We start from the raw sequence: 24,558 nt of genomic DNA on the forward strand, positions 1-24,558 counted from the left end.
TTTTAAGATTATAATTATGACCTTGGCAATCCTGATAGTAATACTGTACTTACTGTCAGATACAGGAACAATTCTGAGTATATAAGAAGGGATACCCAGAAAACTGCTTTGGATTGCTAGAAACATTCTTGAAAGGCAAACTTTAAAGTGCTCAAACCATTACAGAAGATTAAGTTCTATTTTTAAAACAACAGAAAGAGAGCATAATGTCTATTCCGTTTTTTGTAAATCTGGGTTGTGTTATTCTACTCTGGGAGGTCCACAGACAGGACCTACAGACATCTGGGGCAGTCTGGTTGGTAGGGACAACAGGGAGAGTCCAGGGACTGGCTACTTTTAGCCTTCACTGCATATTGTAGATGATTTTGTGCAGTGACCATATTTAAGGCTGAATTTCCTTAGGGCAGCCAAAGCAGTGAGCCTGGCTGATTACCTGGGAAGTGCAAACTGCGCCTGTTATAGCTAAATTAATGGTTGGCAAAAGGCTGAAAAAGAACAGATTAATGTAAAAATTAAAAAGCTAGCATTGCAATCATTTATAGGCAAGCTAAAATTAGTGCAGTGAAAGGAAAATAGGAGCTGCAGGACACAGAATTTCCCAAGTGTGCTGTGGGCTTGCTTCTGGCTGGAGTTGCTGGGAACACCCAGCATTAAGCCCCTGGCAGGCAGCACTTGCGGCGTGAGGATGAAGAGCGCTGTGTGAGGAGGAAGGGCACTGTGCACACACAGCTGGGCCCATCTGGAAAAACTGTTTTTGATTTTGAGCTTGGTAGCAAGCCAGCTGTGGCCAGGTTCCTTGAGGGTAGGCTGAATAGTCACTCACAGATGTTTCAAGGATGAAAAGAGAAGGCTGGTCACCACAAATAAATTGATTTGCTGCTGTAATCCTGCTCAACAACATTCCCTGAGGTATCGACACGCACGCTCTTGGACCACTGGCACTTGGCAGGGTGTGTGAGCCCCGCCTGGGTGCTGCCCTCCTGCTGTACATTCCCACTGGACCACAGCTGATGGGGCTGTGGGCAGCCCCCTGCACCCAGCATGGCAGGACACCTTTAGGAGAGCACAGCATTTGCCACTCTCAGCTTTGAAAGCAACACAGAACAACAGCAAAGTCAAAATATGCCGTGATTACATGTGAGATTTCTTTTCATGAAGGCCTAGCAGGCTGTGCAGTCTCCAGTCACATTCACAAAACCACCTTTTCAGTGTCTTGCCAAAAGTACAGCATTCAGTGGGAAGGAATCTGCAGGAAGGTTCTTGCAAGTGTGATTCATCCCTTTGGCTTTTTCATGTTAGGAAATAATCCCTAAGCTCAGGATCACAAACTGCGTATATCACAAGGTCAAAGTTTCCCTCAGTGCACAAGATGAACAGATTAGAGGACTCTCCCTTAAATGAACATGTTCCTAAATTTACAGAAGAAAACACAACATTTTGCTGATGTTGATACTTCAGAATTCAGGTTTTTGCCATAAAGCGTATAATTCCGTCAATACACTGCTGTTTAAGCTTTTTATTTTAAAATGTCCCTTTTAGGTGCCATCCCCTCTGTACTGCTGGCTGTACCTAGGCCTCCACTGACTTACAGGAGATTTTTCAAATCCACAAGAAGTGTTTAGATGTTGACACTATCCTGCAGCACTGAAAAATATCTCCTTCTGAAGTCCAAGACTGGAAATAAATGCACAAACGAAATGGGATGAAACTGTTTAAAAATATTTTGTCACCTTAAAAACCACCTGATATCCTTAATATATTGTTCAGTTCAGGAAGGATTTAACTGTATGTTGAAAGCATACCAAGCACCAGGTACTTTATGCGAAGAGAGGGCCAATCTCTGAGACCAAAAATACTAAAAAATTAGCTTTGGCCACCATCTACAGCTGCAGCAAAATGTGATTCTAGCATTGCCAGTGTGTTTTTATGTTAACCACTGTTTGCTGAGTCCAACTGAAATTCTCTATTTTTAGCCTTTCAGCTACTTTCAGATAAAATTCCTGTAGATAGGACTAACTGTATAGGGCAGATAACATACAACTCTGAAACCACAGATGACCTCATGCAACTGCAAAGAAAGAAGGGTCTGTTACTTAAAACAAGGCTAAAATTTAACCCAGCTATACTAAAATTATACAGGGAGTGTTTTACAGTCCCATTACAAGACATAAAAACCCAGTCACTATAAATTCACAGTGTACTTATTTGTAAGGATGTAAAAAAGAGTAATTAATAACCCCCAAACAGCTTATCTCTGAGCCAGTACAACACCAAGGCTTTCCCAGGCTCGCTGGAGATTTTACAAATAGCACTGAGAAGCTGCTTTAGCTGCCATTTGAGAATTATTTGTCCACACTGAAAAGTCATTGCTCTTTGTCACAAGTCACAAGACATTTCTTAGTGTTCCACACTTTTAGTTGACATTATGGAGAGAAAATAAATAAATGTAATCCAAACTTTCTGGAAAGGGCTTCCATGTGTAAGAACACATATTAACCACAGATGTGAGGGAGTACTGCACAGTGATTCTTTTTTGTGCTAAATGCACTCTACCTTCCTCTCCTCTACCTCACTCTTCCTCTGTGTTCCCCTGTATACCAAAAGAAACCTGTTTCCTTTAAAACACCATTATTTCCAGGAGAGTGAAGCGCAGTCCTGAGTACTATCATTCAAGTTTATTAAAGTAATTCAGGAGAAATGTGTAAGGAATGGGCATGTCACAAGTGAATCAGTGCAGATCAGGGCGCTAGTTTGTAGTCCTTGGGATGTATTGCTCACACCTCCTTTAGTTTGCAGAATATTTGCTCGGTATTTCTTCAGAACAAAACCTTCATGAAGGTTACCACATAGTTATTTTCCTCAGGAAAAAGTTTCAGTCTTAATAAATAATGAACAGGTCAGACACATGAGTGAAATACTCTGAAGTACAGAAATGCTTTCACTCCCTCCCCACTCCAAGAGATGAGTAAAAGATTCAAACTATTCTTCTTAACTCTTCCTTTCTTTCCTAAATACCAGCATAGGCAAACCGGTGCTCTTTAACAATGACACAACCTCTACCTGTCATGCATTCTCTCAACAACAGCCAGCATTGAAGTAAAGGCTTACAAAGCACTTAACTGTTAATTTGTGATTACAGAACAAGTCTGATTTTTTTTTTTTTTTGATTTATGTCACTTGGAAGGAGAAACTCCACTTATCATAAGGAATGAAAACCAGGATGGAACAAGGTTTGCTATTTCCCTCTCTACGGAATTGTAGGTGGACTTATGTAAACAACAGAGCAAAGATCAAAGGCAAATCTTAGGGACCACAATATACTGAGTTATTAAAGGAACAGAGCCTTTTATCTATGGTGGAGGAAGGAAGTAGAGCATTGAGATATACGCAATATATGCAATCTAAAATAGAAAACCCAAGTGAGTCCCGAAAGAGACTGAAATCAATTAAATTCTGTTTTCTTTTCTTATTCTGTTAAAACGACAAGAACCAAAAATGCAATCTGTGACAAAAAATTTAGACTCCATCACCTGGAAAAGCCAGGCATTCAGCTCTATTTTAAGTTGAATTTTCCTTCACATCCTATGAAACAAGCACTGTTCGATCACAAACCATGTCCTCATTCACTGCCAGTTCAACTGAGGCTTACCTTGTCCTCCACTCTGTTCAGCCTGGCACCAATCGTGTTATTGCCTCGATCTTTGCTTTTCTCTGTGGAACAAGAAACATATTCAAATTAATATATGGTGGTATAACAAAATAGCAGCAAACCACAACAGGGTGTGTTTAACTAGCCCACCAACACTGTGTAACCAAACACCCTTACCAGGCTGATAGATCCATTTCTTAAAAGTAGTTTTCTGTTTCTTTTTATAGCATTGGCCCATGCCAGGGCTTTTAATAGCCCTGAGTTTCAGGCATTTTTAATCTTAGTCCCATGCTTTAACCACAGAGAGCAAAAATGTTCCCAATTTAGTTAATGTTTTAATTGCCAGTTAAAAACAATCTGCCACTTGGCAAAGGACTCTACAGATAACTTGAATAACACATTTGGTAACATTTTATCTTTTCTTCCCCCACTATAAACTATGTAGAAAGATGAGTTTTCAAATGACATAAACAGAAAGTTTTCATTAGCCAAACTTGTCTCAAACATACTTAGCCTTTGTGCTCCTTTTCCAGTGTCTTTTCAAAGCTATCAAAGATCTATGTGAATATTACAAATATTCTAGGAACTCTGTAACCTTAGCACACCAATGTATTGAATATATGGTGAGTGTCAGAAACTCTAAGCCAACATTTTGAAGACTTCAGTGAAAGTAAGTGCTTTAAGAATCTAAGTAAGAACAACCCTAATTTAAAAGTGTTGATGACTAAATATTATTGCCAATGCTTAATCTTCAGAGCACAAGTTGGCACAGTTTTAAAATCTGGCAATAAAATGAAAATATTCTAGCAAGTATTTTCCATTAATTATATGTTCATCAGATTAATTTTAGACACATCCTTTGTATTCACTTACCGGAGACGGAGATAAAAAGAGATGGCTTTCCTATGGACTGGTCCAACCTATAAAACAAAAAGAAGCATTTTTGTTTTTTATCAGTCTGAACCAGCATCTTCACTCTCTCTAGCTGGAGCAGGAAGGCCTTTTCACAAACAAGCAGAGTGAAGTTCAAATAATTCTGGTTTGTCCCATGAGTGAAGCAATTGCTTTATGCTAAGAGTAGTTTGAAATGAAGAATATAGTCACAAAATGGGATTTGACTTAGATTGCTCTACAGCTTCTTTAATCACTGTAAAGTTTTACCATGCCCATTACTTTTCCATGTGCTCAGCATTGATTTGTCTTTTCTTTGCTCTTCTGCAGCTTTCTTGTTGCATCTGTCATCTCTTAGTTGACTCTTATGTGCAATTCTACCAGAGCAGGTGACAGTATTGCACTCTCCAGGTGTAAAACAGCCCCTATCATATAGGGATTGCAGTCTGTAGTCACAGTTAGCAGGGATTAAGGTAATACATATAAGTCCCAATCATCATATTTTTAAGTTTTTTCCTTTTCTTCCGTGTGTGAAAAGAAAACTTTAGGCAAATGCCATTTTATATTCCCTAATTTTGCACAGTCCAGCCGATATGGCACCTTTTAACCGTGGCAGTTTTTTACCCGTGGGCCCCAATCACTGCCTAATTTACAAACATCCTCCTGCTGCTGTTTAGGGGGTACCAAGACTGGGTTTCATTCACACACCTCCTCTGCAGCTCCTTGATTCGCACCATCAGGTTGAGGTGGCCCTGTGAATACTGCTCGATAACATCTCGGACATCATAGGGCTTTCTGGCTTGCTGTAAAGTAAGAGACAAAAAAACATGCCCTTAAGTCACAAAGATGGAGGAATGGCCTGTGGCAATGCAGATTTTTTTTTTTTTAGAGTAAACAGTAAGTTCTTCTAGTACTGTGCAAACACATGGGTTATTTTGATTGTTGCCATGATCACACATTTTTGTGAAATAATTCTGACAGTTCTCATTTCATCCACCTTTTTGTTACTGCAGGTCTGTATGCCTTTTAAGAGATAATCCACTGAACTGGAGCTCAAAGGAAGTTGGAGCCAAAAGAAGTTTATCTGGCACTTTGTTCAGAAGTCTGTGCACACTCTAGTTCCTTCTGGAAACAAGGTTCATACTCCTTGGCCACTGAAAAATGAAGAGGTCTTGCTCATGCACAAACCCCTGTTCGCAGTCAGCAGTTGGGGCTCACAGTTCAGGTGTTACTGTGGGAAGTTAAAACACAGTCCTAGAGGAAGGTGCATGACTGATTTCCAGAAAGACTGGCTGAGCTTTCAGAACTGCTGGGAAACACTGGTGCAAGAAATGCCCTGTGTCTGTAATTTGCACCTCACACATGGGAAAGACTTCATCTCACCTATTATTAATGAAACAACTTTTGTGTAATATAGAGGCAATAGTATCAACCTATAAGACACCAAGACTAACCAGAAAGCAAGTAAACCAACAAGTCGAAGGGTAACAGCAAATTAAAGGTATCTTAATCCCACATCTAGAGACCAGTCAGTGCCAGAACTGGTGTTCCAAGCACAGGAAAGACATGGACCTGTTATAACAAGTTCAAAGGAGGCCACAAAGATAAACAGAGGGCTGGAGCACCTCTGCTATAGACAGGGTGAAAGAGTTCTGTTGTTCAGCCTGGAGAAGAGAAGGTTCCAGGGACACCTCATTGGAGCATTTCAGTATTTGAAGGAGGCTTTTAAAAAAGATGGGGACAGATTTTTACAAGCGCCTGTAGTGATAGGACAAGGGGGAAATGGCTTCAAGATGAAAGAGGGTAGGTTTAGATTAGGAAGAACATTCTTTAGGAATATTATTAGGAAGAAATTATTAGGAAGAAGTTTTTTCGTGTGAGGGTGGTGAGACACTTAAATGGGTTGCCCAAAATAACTGTGGATGCCCCATCCCTGCCAACGTTCAAGGTCAGGCTGGGAGGGGTACTGAGCAAACTGACTGGGTGAAGATGTCCTTGCCCATGGCAGGGGGTTTGCACTAGATGACCTTTAAAGGTCCCTCCCAACTCAAACTATGCTATGAATTCTGACTCCTTTGTTATGCTGTTTATAGAAACTCTGCAGATAATTTTCAAGGTTTTGCCAAAACCTTGGTAACACTGAGTCACAACTTCTCCTTTCTTGCATCTTTTGAGAGCATGGAAAAGAGCCTTCAGTGGTAGCTTCCAAGATACCATATCTGGATCCCTTTTGAAGCCTCAGAAGTATTTTGTCACCTGTACTTCAAAAGCAGATGTCTCTGCACTTCTTTATCTTATTTCCCAAACTTCAGGGTTTCCTCAATTCCATGCCATAAATACTATTTTTTTTTCTAAGACAAAGGAAAGTGAGATACAGTACAAAAAACAGGCTGTGGAGACTGTGGCACCTTCATGCAATCCCCTATGTCTGCCTGAGAAGTAGCTCCCACATTTCAGGAATTATTCCTTTAATAACATCACTTCATCAAACTACATTTCAGTCTCCCAGATTCCCCAAGTCAACTGCAAGCCTTGGGTGAATGTGCGATACTCTCTAGTGGAAGGCTAAGAAGGACTGGGAATTGTTTCAATCTAACCAAGGAGCACAGAAAAATTCCCGAGCATCTGAACTGCTTACACACACAGAAATCATAACTAACATCCACAAAGAAAGAAATACGATTCTGTGATGGCATAAGCCTGTAAATCTTTCCATGGACTAGTACTGTAAACATGATAATATTAAAAAAAAAAAAAGAAAGAAGAATTCTTGGATTCTTTTTGTACTATACAATCATAGAATACTATATATTCTTATGTAATAAATAAACAAAAGAGAAATCTGCAAGTTTGAAAACTGCAGGTTCAGAAAAGGTGTTTGGTAAGAATAAAGATGGAGAGCTTTCTCCTGCCATCCTCATACTCTTGACACAGGAGTCTGAGAGTAGTGCAGGTATTTCCCTGGCTCTTTTTCATTTACAGGGCTGTTTCTCTCTCTTTAAAACAAGAATTGAAAACCTGGAGTAAATATATCTTATGAATGAAGCTAAACTTCTGAGTACGACTGGGTATATAAGTCAGTACTGATTTTTCTGCAACTGCTTCATAATGAAAACTGATCTTCTATGAGAAAATAGTCTTGATGCTGACCATATAAAAAACCTGCAGCAGGCAACAAATAAGTACGGAACAGACAAAAGTAGAAGCCAATCCCACAGTTTTCCTTAACTGCTTCTCTTCCTTAGTTTTGGTTCTCTGCTAATTAAGCAAAACTCATGGCAAGACTCTTCTTAAATACCTTAGAATTACCCCCATCATAAATGAAAGTTTTTAAAAGGCACAAAACCCAATGCCAAATATTAAATGTGCACCACTGGCTGTGGCTGTTACTATTCCCTAGTAACTGCATGGGCAGGGAGGCAGACCTGGGAAAGGGGAATCCAGGAAAGGTGAATTTCTGGGAAATGCAACCAGGTGACACCAAATATAATGGGCAGAACACCCTGTGAAACACAGGACACTGAAATAAATGGTTTAGTACAGCCCAATATCGAGATTAGAAAACATTACACACACAATTCATATGAATCACATAATGTGATGAACTACAAGACTATAAATGTAAGATTTTCCAGGAAAATTGTAACAAATCAGGCAACAGTTATGTCACCGGTAGAACTGCAACCTGTACTTTTATTTTATGCTATGTATAGAATATTTGCCATGGTAAAAATCAAACCACAAGTTAAAAAGCTATTTTAGAAGGAAATTAATGTACTCAATTGGAAGAATTTACATGGAAAGGAAACGTAAAAAGTTTTCAAAATGAAAATGCGAAAGAACTAATTCCTGGTCTCTGTATCTATGATACAGAGTTGCATCCATGTACATTAGTTTTAAGACTTCTAGAAGAAGACTTCTAGGAACTTTCACAATCAGAAAACAAAGGTTATTTACTCATAAATCAAGCAAATGGGATAACTGAGTATGCTGATTTTTTTTCTGAAATTCAGTTGTAATATTAGATTGTGTCAAAAAATCTGCTTTACAACTAATATATAAAATTCATTTTTGGTGGGTAGGGTGAACAAAGCCTAGAAAAGCACTCATTTCTAAGCCTGCTTTCCCTATAATCTACAAAATCCTTCCTTAACCAGAAGTCATTCACCTTCACTGATGCACAGGCCTTGTGTTGAATGTGATCGTTTGTAAAGAATTTGAAACAGTCCTACAGACTTTACAAGAACATAAACACATCCATAAAAAAGGTATTAATTCTTTATAATATTATGCTGGGTTCATGGGTTATACATGGGCATCCTCATAAGGACTATATTTAAACCTAGATTTTGAAATACAGCCTAAACTTCTCTCCTTCTTTTTAAAGAGGAAATTATACTTCACAAAGACTTGTTTTTCATGTCCTTTGAAAATCTTTGTATCCCTGTTTAGCTTTTCTTTATTTGTTTAATTTATTTATTTCGTTTTAAACAGGAAGGCTTTGCTTTCTAACTGGCTTTTGTCCTTTTGATGCCATCACCCTCTGTTATTAACTGAGCCCTTCAAAAAATATATCTAGTCAAATTTAGGCCTACAGGTGTGTCCTGCAAACAGCTGGTACAGTTTAAGAATCATGCTGGGTTCATGCTGGGACCTATTTTGCAAAATTTTCCTCTTCCTCTCCTTCTTCCTATGCTGCCCTACTCAAAAGGTTCAGAGGCATCTCTAAAAAATACTCTTTAAAGTGCTGGCCTTCCTTAGTGTTCCAGCTAATTTTAAGCATGAATAGCCCAATGGACTTCAGATGAAATTGGGTTGTGGGTTTGTTGTGGGTTTTTTCAACAGTTACAGGAAGAAATTATCTGAATTTTCTTATTTTGGAACATATATTTTACATAAATGTAAAGCTTAGAAAGAAAACACCCACTAAAAACCAACGGTACTGACCTCTTAAATGCTGAAAGATACATTTTAAAAATGCATCTTCTGCTTTACCTTATTCTCAGACATTACATTAGTCAGCTTATTAGGAACAGTACAGTCATTACTTGGCACATGTTAAAACAATTTAATTTCTGATGATTACTTTATGTGCATAGAACAGCTTTACAACATACTTTTGATGAAAGAATAATGACAGTGGTTATCGCTTAATTAGGAGAGATTTTCAAAAGCACCTTGTGGCTTGAATTTCAAGGTTACTTTGTGCATTAAGTTACTTGGGTGCCTTGGAGAACTGTACCTTTGGTGCTCTCCAAATTTTTAAGCTTGATCCTAACTTTATATTCAGAAGTCGTGGAGAAGTATTAGATATTCCCCTACTTTGCTATCAGAGATTCTGCTTCTGAAGAAACAGCAATGTATCACCTGTACACAGGAGTAAAGACCTAAGATCCACTCCACAAATGACAGTTTTAGTTCTTTAGCAGCAGCTAGTATTGATCACTCAGGAAGAAGGAAGACTGTTAAAGAGAGATGAGAGACAGCCCTGTCAAGGGATTTTGTAGATGGCCAGGACTGGGCCTTTTGCAGATGCGAAAGTGAGAGTACAACTGAGAAGCCAGATTAGCAACCGAGATACTGAGCACAAACAAGTTTCAAGTATGAACTGAATAGTCCCATTCTATTCAGTCAAATGCTTTTTCAGCTTCTATCAAATCATCTGCCGCAGGGGAGTTTCGTTTATTTGCCAGGTGGATAATGTTGCACACAGTGTTCAGGCATTTTCAAAATCTGTTTCTGACAAATACCACTTGGGAGGTAGATCTATAACGTGTGGATTTCTTGCTACTAAGCGGTTCAGTTAATACCATGGCAAATATTTTATGATCTAAATTTATGAGAGCAATGATTCAGTAATTACCACAGAGCAAAGGATCACAATCAAGTTTTAGAATGGAAATAAATTAGATTTTAATGGAACTGGCCACATTTAGGCAATTATTCATACAACAGCAGCGGACACGCCACTGGAATGGGCCACATCCCTTGCCAACTTTCAAGTGTTGACCAGCAAGTGCTAAGAAACTTCTCAACAAACTGACTATAATTATTATCTTCAAGTAGTTCAGACAATGTACCTTTATTAATTTTAATCTAATACTGATAATAAAAGGTGAAATGTGCTAGCAGAAACTTTTTGAAAGCACTCCCTTCAAGAGAACTCTGGACATGGGTTATTTCAGCTGTAACGGTGATGATCCGACTACATTATACAAAACTAAAGCAATTTTCTGACAAGGTCAGGCAACCTTAGCCATAAATCAGCTCAAGAAATTTAGTAAAAATGAAAATATTCAAAGCAGAAAATTGCTTAAGAATTCAGGCAGTGCTTCTGAATTTCACAAGGAAATCAGAATTGTGGGTTTGTAGTAGCAGCAAACTTTGCCCTACAGATATACTGGACTGTTAGTCACCATCATCATAATCATCATCATCACCACCATCATAATCTTGTTGATCTTAATTTTTCTAGACTTCAAATGTGAAGGAGAAAAGACACTCTCCCTTTTTGGAGGGTCTACATTATAGGTGGGATAGCTTTCTGGTTTATTGGAAGCAGGACCAGCTAGGTCACGTATGAAAATGGATGTAGGCAGTTAAGCGCCTCTCATCCTTTGCATTTTCAGTTGTGGAGCCTGTTCTCTGGAGATTACCCCTTATTAATTAATTTTAAGTAAGGTAATATATTTATTACCTATATATACATTCACCTGGTTTAAATCAAGCTGAAGGCTGTTGACATGTTTTTTTTACTGGATTAATGAAACTGATTTTTAGAAAGTTTGCAGTCAGAATTTTTTTGTTCAGACCAGGAAACAAAGTTAATTAGCTACTGTTCAATGCTTATGACATCACAAGACCACAGCAAGTGGAGTGGCACACGGGAAGTGTATCAGTGAGGGCCAGAGGATGAAAGAGAATCAGAACCTCACTAACTGGGAAGGAGGTTTCCTACTATGTAGAGGGGAGAAAGGAGAAGAAATGAGAAACCTTCCAATACACTCACAAATTTCCACCTTGGTTTCTTATCAGGACTTCATTATCATTGAGTAAGGGACAGAAACAAGGCTGAGGTAGTATTTTAATCTCTAATCCTACTGACTCGGCATGAAAGCAGCACACAGCTCAGAATTAATGGAGACATACGAGAATGTTTGCACTGCCAGAAAGAGACAGCGATAACAGAGGGCTAAGGGTCAAGTCCATTAGCAGAAAATAACATTTTAATTCAGACTGCATTTCAGGAGTTGAGCCTGTTTCCAGTGCATCCATAGTTGACTAACCTGCTGCGAAACAACCACCCTATTGAAGGAGGGAGAGAATAGTGGGTGTAGATCACCATTACTGAAATGAATTGTGTTAGTCTCTCTTAAGTTACTAAAAGAGACAATGAATCAGGAGAATAAAAGGGTTTGTTCAGAAAAGGAGCTTTCTATTCACAACTCACCTGGAATTTTTTTTTTGCCACAAAATACTGCATCCTCCGAATCACCTTGATGGCAGCGCGGTGGTGTTCCCGCAGCCTGTGGGAAAAAAGAGAAGGGTGAGGGGGGGAAGAAGCATCTCCGTCCAGACAGTAAATACAGCAGGCTGCAGAAAGTCCTTCACCAGCTTGTCCATGTGCAGTGTAAGTAGCTGTGATCCAGCCTGGCAGCACAACACATCATTCTGCTGAACTTCCTCGCCTTTCAAGAAGGTTCTGAAAATCCAGATTTTATCTGACCCATGCTAGGTTTGCACTCATTTCACAGCTAAAAGAGGTGTCCACATAACCTCCTTCTGTGTCTACGCAAACCTCTATGCATCCCTCCCAGTTTCATTTCCACAAAAAAACTCCCAAACTCTCAAGTTCCTGCATATCCAGCCAAGAACAGCTTTTGTACAGTCACTCCAGTTTTTAGGATTCTTTTGGTTTGTTTGGGATTTTTGAGGTGTTCACCCCACAATTTCTTTACTACATGTTTCTTCACTTACATGACTTTTTTTTCCCAAAGAATTATTTAAATAAAAAACACTTGAAAGATTTTTGATTTGTTGACTGCTGAACTATCCAAATAATCTTGTGGTTGCTGGATATAACATCTACATACATATTCATCCCCAAACTGAACAATAACTTAATATAATGACAAAATAATCTGACAGGTCTTTAAAAAATATATGCCCCTCTTTGTGCATATACATATGATTTGACAACATAATAAAAAAGAAAATAATTTGCTCATTGTGTTTTTAAATGACAGATTTTCATAGAATCTGACATTATTCTTCAAACAGTGCCTTAAAACCAACAGTTATTTCAAATTTTTCAAAGCTTGCAAAAAAGATGCATTTTCCTTCTTAACATTAAAATATAATATCAGACATTAAGCCAATTATTCAGACTGCTCATTCTATTATTCAAGATGAATCTGAATGACATTACAGCACCATCTTTATTTCCATTTTAACTGCATGAACATCTAGTGTTTCTAACTCTCATTCCAAACAGACTTCTAGTGATGGCTTCAGGGAGCAGCTACAAAAGCAGTTAGGTGTTCCGGATGTTTTACCTTTATAAACTTATTATTAGTAATACTGATAGACTGGCATATTGAGATGTCACCTTGCAGTGCTTTCTGTCCGTACTGAACGTGACAGCATACACACTCACTAACGGATGGAGAAGTCATATGTAAATTCTATAAAGGTTTGTGCAAGTTTGGGTCTTTAGTACGTTATAGCATGGTATCACCCAAGTCTCTTCAGCTAAATATAACCTAGAATTCTAGTGAGTATTCAGATGTTTCCCCAGGGTAGATCTCCCCCAGCAAATAAAAGTTCTGCATGCACAGATGGTGGATGTCTGTCCTCTGAAGAGGTGTAGCTGGGGTGTTCCCCTTTCTGAAAACTCACACTTTTTAGTAGGGAAACAGCATTTTGCAAAGCCAAAAGCAGAACCAAAAAAGTGCCATCATTTCCTACTTTTAGCTATTGCCTCTCAGGTGGGTTATTTCAGTTACAGAAATGGTTCAGATTTAGCAATGACAGAAAAGATAATTTTCTCCAGAAATAGCACAAAATTAATTGCTTTTCAAGCTATAACATACAGCTTTGAACCGCAGGTCTACAGATGGCTACCCCCAAGTGTATTTATATAAATCATCTCTACCTCAATAATTATGCACCAAACCTTCAGGTGGATCTGCATAGGAAGCTTTTTCCCTCTTAACACCTTCCCGAGGTGTCTTAGAGACACTGTCTCCAGGCCCCTGCTCCCACAGATCTGACTGCAACATCACGGTTCGAGTTACAAAAATGGAAATTTGCTACTCCTGACTGGAATGGCTGTGTGTTTGGATCAGTTCCCAGAGGACAGAGTTAGCCTAATGCTAGTTCAGGGTACCCCCGTTCTGTGAGCCTGTGCTGCATCATTCTGCTGCTAAGGACTTGGATGACTTCCCCCAAACCCAAAGAAATAAAGTGTTTGGGCTTTTAAGTTCTGCTTCACAGAGATGGGAGCCAAAAAGGTAAACACTGTTTAATTTTCTAGTAAATATCAAAGGTATGATATCATGCAGCTATACATTCTATACATAAAAGCACACAAAAACATCTTTTGACAAATAGAAATATATTTGAATTGCCATAAAACTTCTTGTAGTGTTTTGGTTTATGCCTCATTTCCTCTGGGGTGTTCTTCACAGTCCATTATTTCTGAGTAAAACATTTTTCTTTGGGACAGCCAGTCACCAGTAGAGCACACCAAATCCCTCACTCTCTATCTAGAGGACGAGTCTCATCTATAAGCAAGGCAGGAGGACAATAAAAATGGTATTTGCCATTCAGCAAAATTACAAAGCTACATGACCAAAATGATTTTCCAATGCAGCTATTCCCCATCAATCATTTGTCAGTGCTAACATGAACTACCATGCCAGGAGGGAAAGTTAATAGTCTCATTTTAATCCTTCCCATTTCCAGCTCCAGCAGGAAGCCTTACAGTAAGCTTGTTTCTGCTAATGCTGTAAAATGTAATTCTGCACAACAGGCTGTCCTGATTCCCCAAGATTAAATGCTTCTGCGATGAGAGAAGGGAATAAAGGATTTAATTAGTAGCCAAGGTTATGATTCATGGTTGTTTGATCTCTTTGGCAAACTGGTAGCAAACGCTTTAGTACATTGAGAGCTTAACCATTAACTGGTGATATTTGTTTGTTCAGCCACTTGTGACATCTCTGAATTTTGGTTACAGAGGGGCGGTCTGCAGCCTCTGGGCACATGGAGCATGCTTACATGTGAGATAGGTACTCAATGCATTACTGCCCTCACTTCTGTGAATATTTTATATTTTTTAGTAGTGTGGCTGGAAATGACCTCACCTGAGTGTGCTGCCAGAGCACAGCACCTCACCTTCCTGGTGTGTCCATCCCCACAGCTGAGGGAAGACACCCTCTGGAGAGGCTGTGCACAGTGAGTCTCTGATGACAGTGTAGAAGGTGTTTCCAGGGACTGCTGTGGTACTCCCAAGAGCCTTTCTGCTGCAGTGGAGCTCTGTGAGCTAAGCTCTCCTGCAACTGCAATCCCTCATTTTCAGATGTTTAGTTTTTCCTGACTTTGGGGGAAAGCTTGTTGGATAAGTGCATTAGCAACAGGGTCAGCTGGCCTTTTGCCCTTTTGGCATCAAAGCTATTTTCCTCTCCTGAGCATTCATCAGGCTTTGAGTCTCATTGTCACCAACCCGTTAATATCATAACTGACATCTGAAGGAACTTGCCGAACACCGTTTGACTGATTCTAAAAACCAGCAGCGTGTTACCTTAAAAAGTAATATACACAGAATGCCTTTAAAAATCAAGCTAAAGGTTATTATTTCTGTTACTGGACAACTTCTTCAGCCTGCACCCTTCTGAAGAAAGACTGCCAATAGCTTTCACTGGCTACGAGTAATTTTCTTCCGCAATATGAACAGGACATCAAGATCACCTTGAATACAGCACATGCTATGTGACACTTCTCATGGACTTAAACTCACAGAATTAGGTCCTGAAGTCACCAAGGAATCTACAACATTGTTATAACCCTTAGGAATCCAGAAGGATGAAGAAGGATGTAACTATTCAACAATAGAAGACCATTCTAGTTGTAATAGGGCCAACAGATTCATACAAACCTACATTATTTGCAGGTATAAACTAGATCTGCTTTATATGTGCACTGAAAAACAACCTGTTGTGGATGCAGGCGTTATTCAAAGCAAAAGAAATGAGGATAAAAACTTGGCAACAAAATACAATGGATTGAGCACCCACATCAAAGAAGGCCTGGCAGAATTAAATGACCAGAAATCCTCAGTTTTTCCTGCCTCCTTTAGTTGTTAATATACTTAACCTACAACCAGTCACTTGGAAGAAACCTGATCTCTTCATCAGTCCATCAGAAATCTGAATTGGAATTTCACTTAAATTGGAAAACAAGCATGATGAAATACTTTATGTAACTCAACCAACATTCCCATTTGGTTGGAAAGTTGTTATACATTATTAAATGAACTGTTGCAATTCAGACTTTTGTACATTTGACTACACATTGTTCATTTTCCCCAACACAATCAGACAAAATCTCAGTAGGTTTCAAAAGCTGTGGCTTATTCCCCAGTCCCACACTCACTGACAGCCACAGTGAATGTCACTGTTCAGTCAGCACCCACCTGCCTTCTTCCTGCCAGGGGACATGCAGGGCCATCGCAGAAGAATGCTCTGAGACAAAGGCTAAAATTTTTAGTTGCAAAAACTGTGTGGCTTTATGAAAAAGAAACTAAGCAGGTGCATGATTCAGCTGCTCTATGATTCAAAAATAAAACCTTTTTTTAAAATTAAGCTTCTCAGGATTAATCTCCATTTTGAAATAAAGTTATTTTGATAAAGAATCAGAAAGAAAAAGCAATTATTAATTAGAAAAAAATTATTGTCCTTACAAAGCTTCTAAATTTTACATCAAAGCCTTAGTAATACCATTAGAAGTTTGTTCCCCTTTTCATCTCAGGAAGGTGTTCTACATATTGGTTTAGTGTTAACAGAAATATTAAAGCAACAGGGCAGAGGAAAGGTGGTGCTAATTTCCTATGTGTAACACTTGCCTTTTTGTTCATGTGCAGAACATTTCATTATCAGGACTGTAATGTCTGGCACAGACCTCCCAACGTACATGGACGCTGATATTATCGGAGCTAAAAGGTCAACACTGTCTATTCAGAATGAGTTTAACAAGAATGAAAACTCAGTTGGAGAGAGGCACAGATTTATAATATCTTTTACAAAATGCCCATTTCTCAGTAAACCTAACACTGATTTGAAGTCAGGCTCAGTTTTTAAAACCAATTTAAATTCTCTGCAGTCATCTTAAATTTCTGACTTGGGACAGGGTAAAGTATTAAGAAAGAAGACTGAAGTGGGTTTGCCTGAAGGTTTTGGCAGTAATCATTATTTAGATTTGAGCTTTATCTTTAATGCATCAGTTTTTAATCATATGTTGTGTATGTGAACTGAAGTATTTTTTTCCTTTAAGGCACTGAAAAACGTTCCTTGTCACAGAATCTGGTGGATGAGATTCAGAGTAACTACATTAAGCCATTTCATTAGTGCATTTAAGTCTAATGAAATCTTCCATCCTTAGTCCTCCAGGCACTTTAGGTATAGAATTAGCTGTGGCTCAAGCTTATTCTGTCATTCCCTGCGTATTCCCAGTTGATGGGAATCTCTCTGCACTGAGCTATATTTTAGATGCTGAAAATTGGAAGAGATTAGGTTGCTGTGTATTCTGAAACAGGAAATACTTGATCACCATACCCAGGGATAAAATCAGAATCACTGAATATTTTCAATATTGTTGACTACCCAGTTTTTCCTTTCATTTCTTGCTAGTTTAGCAACTGTTATTTGCCATCATTATGATCAGTTTAGTGGGTGCTCTCCACACATAGCCTGGCCCAAAAATGATTTGCAAAAACTATCTTAAGGACAAACCAGTAAAAGCTGCCCAGAAGTGTTAGAAAAGTATGATGACATTTGAAGAGCAAAACAGTTAGAAATCTGAAGTTTAATTAAATGGGCTTAGTTTGCACAGAATCGCAGAATGGTTTGGGTTGGAAGGGACCTTAAAGATCATCTCATTACAAGCCCCTGCTGTGGACAGGGACACCTTCCTCTGGACCAGGTTTCTCTGACCTCCTTCAAATCAGGCCTCGAACACTTCCAGGGATGGGGCATGCACAGCTTCTCTGGGCAACCTGTTCCAGTGCCTCACCACCCTCACAGAAAAGAATTTCTTCCTGATACCTCATCTAAACCCACTCTCTTAGTTTGCAGACATTTGCCCTTGTTCTGTCATTACTTGCCCTTGTAAATAGTCTCTACATCTTTCCTGTAGGTTCTCTTCAGGTACTGGAATTTACTAAATGCTCCCATAATATTTTCAACGTAAGTAAAGTTAGAAACTAGTGACAAGACAAATCAAATTTGAAATTCATCTATTTCCCCCCCCCCCCACCCCCCCTCCGGTTCTCACCACTGGCATATTCACAGGTTTAAATTCAACAGAACTACAGAAATAATAGATACACATAGAACAAGAAGAATCCATAGAAGGTAAGCTAGATTTTTAAAATTTCTTTGGTCTCAGCATTCAAAGGTATTTTAGTAATTACTGGCAAACAATCTGTTTATGAAAAATTTACATCTGCTGAACTCCTGTTCATGCTTGTAAATTAGTTATGAACAGGTAAGGTTTCATCAAATGAATTTGTTATCGAAGCACTGAATAAATCAACAACAATAGCTAATTATTTCTATGAAGACATTTGATGAATAATTTCTATAGAACAGTATGTTTCAAGGGTTTAATTTCAAAAATAAAAGTTTTTTGACTTAAATGCATGTCTTAAAATGTAATTTCTCTTCCCAGCCTAGGGAAATGCAGGTGCTGACTTCCATAGGTGTATCAGTGATTCCAAATTAAAGAATTGCTCTGCAGGAATAATGTCAAATTCAGGCTTTTGGTGAACCCTTCAGCCAGTAAACAATCTGATTATTTACTAATTGTGAACATTAGCCCACAGAGAATTAGCTTAAGTTGAATTAACATTTGTAATCTTCTTCCCCCACTATGTAGTTTCCCAACTATATGTGGTTGGTCTTTTTTATTTAAAAACATGTAATTTTAAAACCACAGTCATCTTTTAATGGATTTGTATTTTATTCTACAGCAGCTTTCATGTCTCCCTTCTCAAAAGTCATGGGTTTAACTGAGAAATCCTTTCATGTAGTTAGAGCAATCCTCTTTTCTCTACAGATAGTCTGATTTAGCCTGATTTGGCTTGCAGATTTTTAACAGACATACAAAGAAGTACAAGTTTAATAAATAATGTCTCTTTTGGGGAGGATTTTGATGTTTTAAACAAAAACAAACAAAAAATGCTTTCCAGCTAGACCTAAGAGGGTCCAGAATAGCTAAGCAGCATAGGATTTTGGAGCATCACACTCAAATTTGTCCAACTTTCCTTGGAGGAAATGGTCCAACACGCTGTATGTCTAGAACCAAGACAAATTGCTGAAGCTAGAATGAAGATTAGGTATAGGTTTTCAGAAATAATGGCATGCTGGGGCAAACAGATGTAGCAACATACTTCCTCTGTGGTACACCCACAGTGATGAACACACCCTTATGAGGATAGTTTGCATGGAAATCGGGCAATAGCGAGAAATTGCTTGTACATCCTAAATCGTCTTTGCTGTATATTTTCACAATTCCATTTAAACTTATGCCAGTTACTAGGACATGAAGAGCTGCACAAAGAATATGGGGAAAAAAATAGGAAGACAAAATTATCTTTGGACGGGACCAAAAAGCCACATAAAGAAAGCAGGAAAAATACACAAGCCAGTTCCCATTTTTTCAGAATCAATTATTGTTTTGCAGCTTTGGTGATGTCATTATCAAATACCAATTGATATTGATGCCCATGTCAAATCATAGAGAACCTTTATTCAGCTCTTGACTCAGCATCTTACAGAGTTAGAAGGCTGTTGCTTTTTTCACACGGTTTCAGGGCCAAGCAATTTGAAAGTAGCAAGACACAAATGAGACCACAGATAAGTAAATAATAATGTACAACCCTCTTACAGACGCAGCCTGACACATTAAACCTCTTTTCTAAAGAAGCTGAATTCAGAACACAACAGAGGTTTTTGTTCAGTGCACACAGGAAGCCATGGGCATTACTATTTTGCCTCCTCTGGTTAAAAGCCATCTTTTCAGATTAAAAATAATATTTTTTTGCAGAGCTTTTCATTTATAGCTCTGAATTATACAAAGAAATGCAGGGCTACACTCAGAGGCACTAGGAAGAAATAACCATATTTCCTCTGGCTACTTGCCTCTCTATTGTTTGCCTATATAACTTACAATAACCTTTGAATATTTAACTGGCTGATGTTACACTACTTCATTATGCTCAAGGAGTTGCTCACACTACACAGTAGCTTTTTGCTGTGCTCATTGTAGGGAACTACAAGGCCCCTGCAAACTCAAGGCTGAGTGTGACTTTTCTGTTTGGCTTAAATTGCATTGCTCAGAATCCACCTCAGATACAAACTGTACACAAAAATATCTAATGCTGAATATGAGATGTAAAAGCATCAAAATGATGTAACCCATTGAGATTTCTCAACGATTTGTTTTTATTCTCAAGTATTTGCTTCTACTCTACATAACATATGCTAATTTAACATATGTTGTATCTCACATCTTAATTAGGACTCATCTTGTGGTACTACTGCTGCCATCCTATTTAACCTTTTGTTTTGAGACAAAAGAAATAAGCTTTCATTGGGTCAGCTACTGACGCAGTTCATAGGGATCCATGAAAGGTCAAAGCAATATTGTGTTTTTTAAACCTCACACAATGACTTTAGCCAGAACCCCTTTCACTTTTTTCCCACATCTCAGTGATATGTGTATTTTCAATAACAGTGAATAGATGTAGAACATTGTCTCTTATTTGTAAAACCAATGGCAGGCAAGAGGTTAGAGTCACTTATATGTCTTCACAAATTCAACTATTCTACCAAGGCAAAGCTGAGAGAGTATCTCAGCTGTTCAACACACATGAACGTCACTGCATGGTTGTGACTGAAAAAAATGAAGCAGGTCTCCTGTTGAAGAGACAGGAATTACAGCATAAAAAATACCTGAAAGGAAAAGGCCACTGATGTGAATAGCAATATTTAAATAATTACCAAAATCAGTGATGACACTATTTCAGAAGTCTTAATGCTTTCCATGTGCTTTTTTATTACAGAAGTGATCGGCAAATTCTTCTGCTCCTCAGTAATGAAAAGGAGAAGGTGGAAGTTGCTGCTGTGAAGCTCTTTCTAAGTGCTGAATTCTGAAATCAAACTGTACCCAAACCCTCCACCATTCCCACAGGAATCCACTGAAAAACATGAAGCCAAACTCTGCTCATGTTTTCACCATGGGACAACAGAAGGGACTGGGAGCTGCTGGGCTGTTGGGTCACCTTGGCTCCTGGCCTGCCATCTCTGTAGGGGCTCTGGATGTTACTTATGCACAGTGATATAAGTGTGTTCTCACAGCTGCACTTTTTAGTGGGTGTAGCCTCCAAAAATAAACTGATAGAAGACTGCAAACGCGAGGGTATAGCTGTGGTTTGTGCAAGCTGCAGTGGAAAGCACGGCAAACGGTGAAAGATGGCATCAGGACAAGGGGACTTCGCTTCCCTTGTCAAAGCCATCACTTCAGGGAAAAAAAGGCAGTTATAAATGTAGTTCAAAACTGCAATTTTTGCAACTGGAAGCATTCTCCAGGATGTTATTTTACAATGGTGGGGAAACACATGGGATTTCGACTTGTGGAGAACAGCCTTTCCCTATAAATCACAGAGTGTAATCTGAAACCTAGAAACAGCACAGGGGCTCACATTTATGGATTTAAAACAGATGAAGAGCAAGCATGCTCTTAACCCTTTCCCCATAATTCCTTCCCAGTACAAAATAAAAAATGAATATACAAATACTGAACAGAAATTAACTTGGCAAAAATCAAGATTAATACAATTCTGTAAACACTGAATAGTTTAGACTTCCCTAAGGACACAAGCACAGAATTGTGCTAAAGCAAAGCACTGTAAAACTGTTAGAGCATAATCCAGTCTTTGGACCGTTCTTTCATCAACTTTTATTTAAGCAGTTTATCTTACTGAGATTAGGATCTCTCCTATAGAGCAAGACCTGGCAAACACAGGCCTCTGGTTTTGAATATCAGGCTATATTTCACTGGGAATGAAGTAACTAGCAGCCTGTCATCTCACTATAATGTTATAAACTCCTTAATCAGGCAATAGGAGAACTAATACTTACATATTAGTAATAATTTCTCTTCAAAAATATGTAAGAGCATTAAGATGACATGTTGTTTATTTACTGTTCCTTAAGATCCCCAATCATTTCTATATCAGTTTAGCCTCTCCTATGGCTCACTGGACAAAAAACCAAAACCCAGCAGAGCCTGTTCCGACTTGAATCCTGACACAGCCTCATTCTTGATTTTTTTAAATTTTTTTTAAAATTTAAATAAATAATTTAAAAACCACAGTGTAAAAGAATGGACTGGAATATCAGCATTGCCCAGATGCATTAGTCTATACCTTTTCATAGTCAGAGTTGCAGTACTTCCAGAAATTCACTCACATACATAACACAATGGTGTGATTAAAACCAGAAACAGGCCCACATTGAAACGAAGTCTGATGGTATTTCATGTTAAATCTCTACCCAGTGTAACATTTTAGAGAAAACTGTAAACCAACTATCCCAGGACAGTTGACAGGAGAAGAGGAAAAATAATTTTAAGCTTACTGCAAGATCACTCATCTGCAGACACAGTATTTGCCTGTGGTAATTTAAGCTCTGTTCCTTTATTGGCTGCAGTTCAGTGAAGTGGTACTTTTGTCCATGTCTCCTGTTGAAAAGCTAGGGTGCCTCTGGACTTCACTGAAAAGGTTGCAATTGATGGAAAAATATGTCTAAAGTGGCAATGATGGGCACCTGAATATTTTTCAAGTGAAGAAGTGAATATTTTTCAAGGGAAGCTACCTGAAAACAGTAGAAAAATGCATCATGAAAAAGAATTTAACCTTATTCACTGGGCATGTTCTGGAGCATCAAAAAAATACAGTCCTGGCTAGAATTTTGTGCCACAATAATCAGAGGGGCAACCTGAAAAAAAAATCTGAGCTCTTTTGAAAAATCTTGCTAAAGCTCTTTTAGGTAACTATAGTTGCAATAAAAGATTTGGGGGAAACAGAGAATGTAAGACCAAAAAATTATGCAACTAACCCAATCTGTCTTCTGACCAACATTTGGTACGTCAAATGGTGTGTTAGCAGATCTCCATAACCACAAGAGTCATATCTTTTATTTTCAAATCATTTCAAACCAAAGACTGATTTTTCACAAACACATACTTTGTGGAAAACTTAAGATTAAACCATCAATAGCTCCACCTTCATCCTTTTATCACTAAAGCTTTTTCAAGCTACAGTCCAAGTTCAAGTAGACCACCCAATGCTTCACTTCATTCCTGCAAATGCTCAGATCCAGACATCATCTTTGTTTCTTGTGAACTCATGAGTATATTGGTATTCAAACACCATTGGGATTTCCAAATATATGCATCAGACCATCTAACTAGGTGGGGATGGATACACGGTTCTGAAAAATCTCAGGGGACTATCTAAACTACTGTGATAACCTGACCTATTCCACACGTACAAAGTCTGTGAGTAAGAAGGAAGAGGCACTTTGCATCTTGAAAACCACTAAAAATAGGGACTGCATCACATTTACTGAATTGTGCATTCCAAACAGATGGATAAACCCTCCTTCAAAGCACATCCAGGGCAAAAGTTCCTGCCTAAATGTAAAAAGTTGCATGGAAGTCCCCATCTTGTCACAGTGGGTGCAGGACTAATGTGCATGAAGTCAAGGGGAGAACACAGCCCTGAACCTACACACTGGCTTGGCATACCAAGGGATCAATAGAAACTCAGAAAATCTGTACATACAAGAAGACATTTAAGACAGCAAATGTAGATTATATATTGTGGAGGATTCTAGATACACACTCATTAAGTGTGTATCTAGAATAAGTTCATGATTAACTTAATTAAGTTCATTAAGTTCATGTCTTTTGTATGGAAAAATCTGACCTAAAACATCCAATTTCTCTTCTTCCATCTAATAGTTAAAGAATACACTGTGTTATTATTACTGCAAAAAGGCAGGGAATTTTATGAGCTGATATGCTGGAGACAGAAACTGGCTGGGACTGACTACCCTGGTATGTGTACTCCATTTCTTTCTGTGGCTTCAAAGCACAAGCACAACTCAACAATGTATTTTTTTACTAGAATTATCCTCTGGTAAGTTACATATGGAAAGCAGAATGTATTTTAATTATTTTTCCCCCCTTAATTAAGAAACTGTTAACAAGCCCAGCTGTATATTTCAATTTAATTTCTGTCACATAGAAAAAAGTATTTTTTTTAGTATTCCTATTTCATTGGGTAAATATGTGATGATGTGTACAGAACCATTAACAGTTGAATACTTTGTTAGAAATATCAGATTACTTTGTAACTTTACAGCCTTGCAACACACATTTTTGCAAAGCAATAATTCCTCAGTAAGGGTTGAGCATCAGCTCAGTTACACTCAGTGTAGGGAACAGAAAGGCCTTGACGCTGGCAAGTTTTAGGTGGGCTTTATTTATTCAAGAAATACTAGAATTTCCCTTTTTGTTTTTAAAATAGATGCACACTCTCAAGTGTAAAAGAGGTAGAATCAGGAGTTACCCAAACCCTCAGCTGGTTCAAACCAGAACTGCACTGATTTAATTAGACAATCCTGAAAGTCTTACTTAGAACAGCACTGCATTAGGCTCTCCTCTTTTCCCTCCAT

General features: G+C 38.4%; 1 protein-coding gene across 2 annotated transcripts in view; it reads right to left on the reverse strand.

The window, feature by feature from the left end:
- Window positions 1-24,558, reverse strand: part of KCNQ1 (potassium voltage-gated channel subfamily Q member 1) — a 331,242-nt gene that overhangs the window by 97,307 nt on the left and 209,377 nt on the right. For both annotated transcript variants that reach the window (XM_066187690.1, XM_066187689.1), the window contains 4 exons: window positions 11,991-12,066; window positions 5,249-5,343; window positions 4,523-4,569; window positions 3,650-3,711 (listed from right to left, as the gene is read on the reverse strand). In XM_066187690.1, the coding sequence (XP_066043787.1) occupies window positions 3,650-3,711; window positions 4,523-4,569; window positions 5,249-5,343; window positions 11,991-12,066 (280 nt within the window). The remainder of the gene's footprint in view (window positions 1-3,649; window positions 3,712-4,522; window positions 4,570-5,248; window positions 5,344-11,990; window positions 12,067-24,558) is intronic.

Source organism: Chamaea fasciata, unplaced genomic scaffold, assembly GCF_029207755.1.
Source record: "Chamaea fasciata isolate MVZ Bird 193981 ecotype frontalis unplaced genomic scaffold, bChaFas1.0.hap1 SCAF_7, whole genome shotgun sequence".
In the NCBI taxonomy this organism is placed as follows: domain Eukaryota; kingdom Metazoa; phylum Chordata; class Aves; order Passeriformes; family Sylviidae; genus Chamaea; species Chamaea fasciata.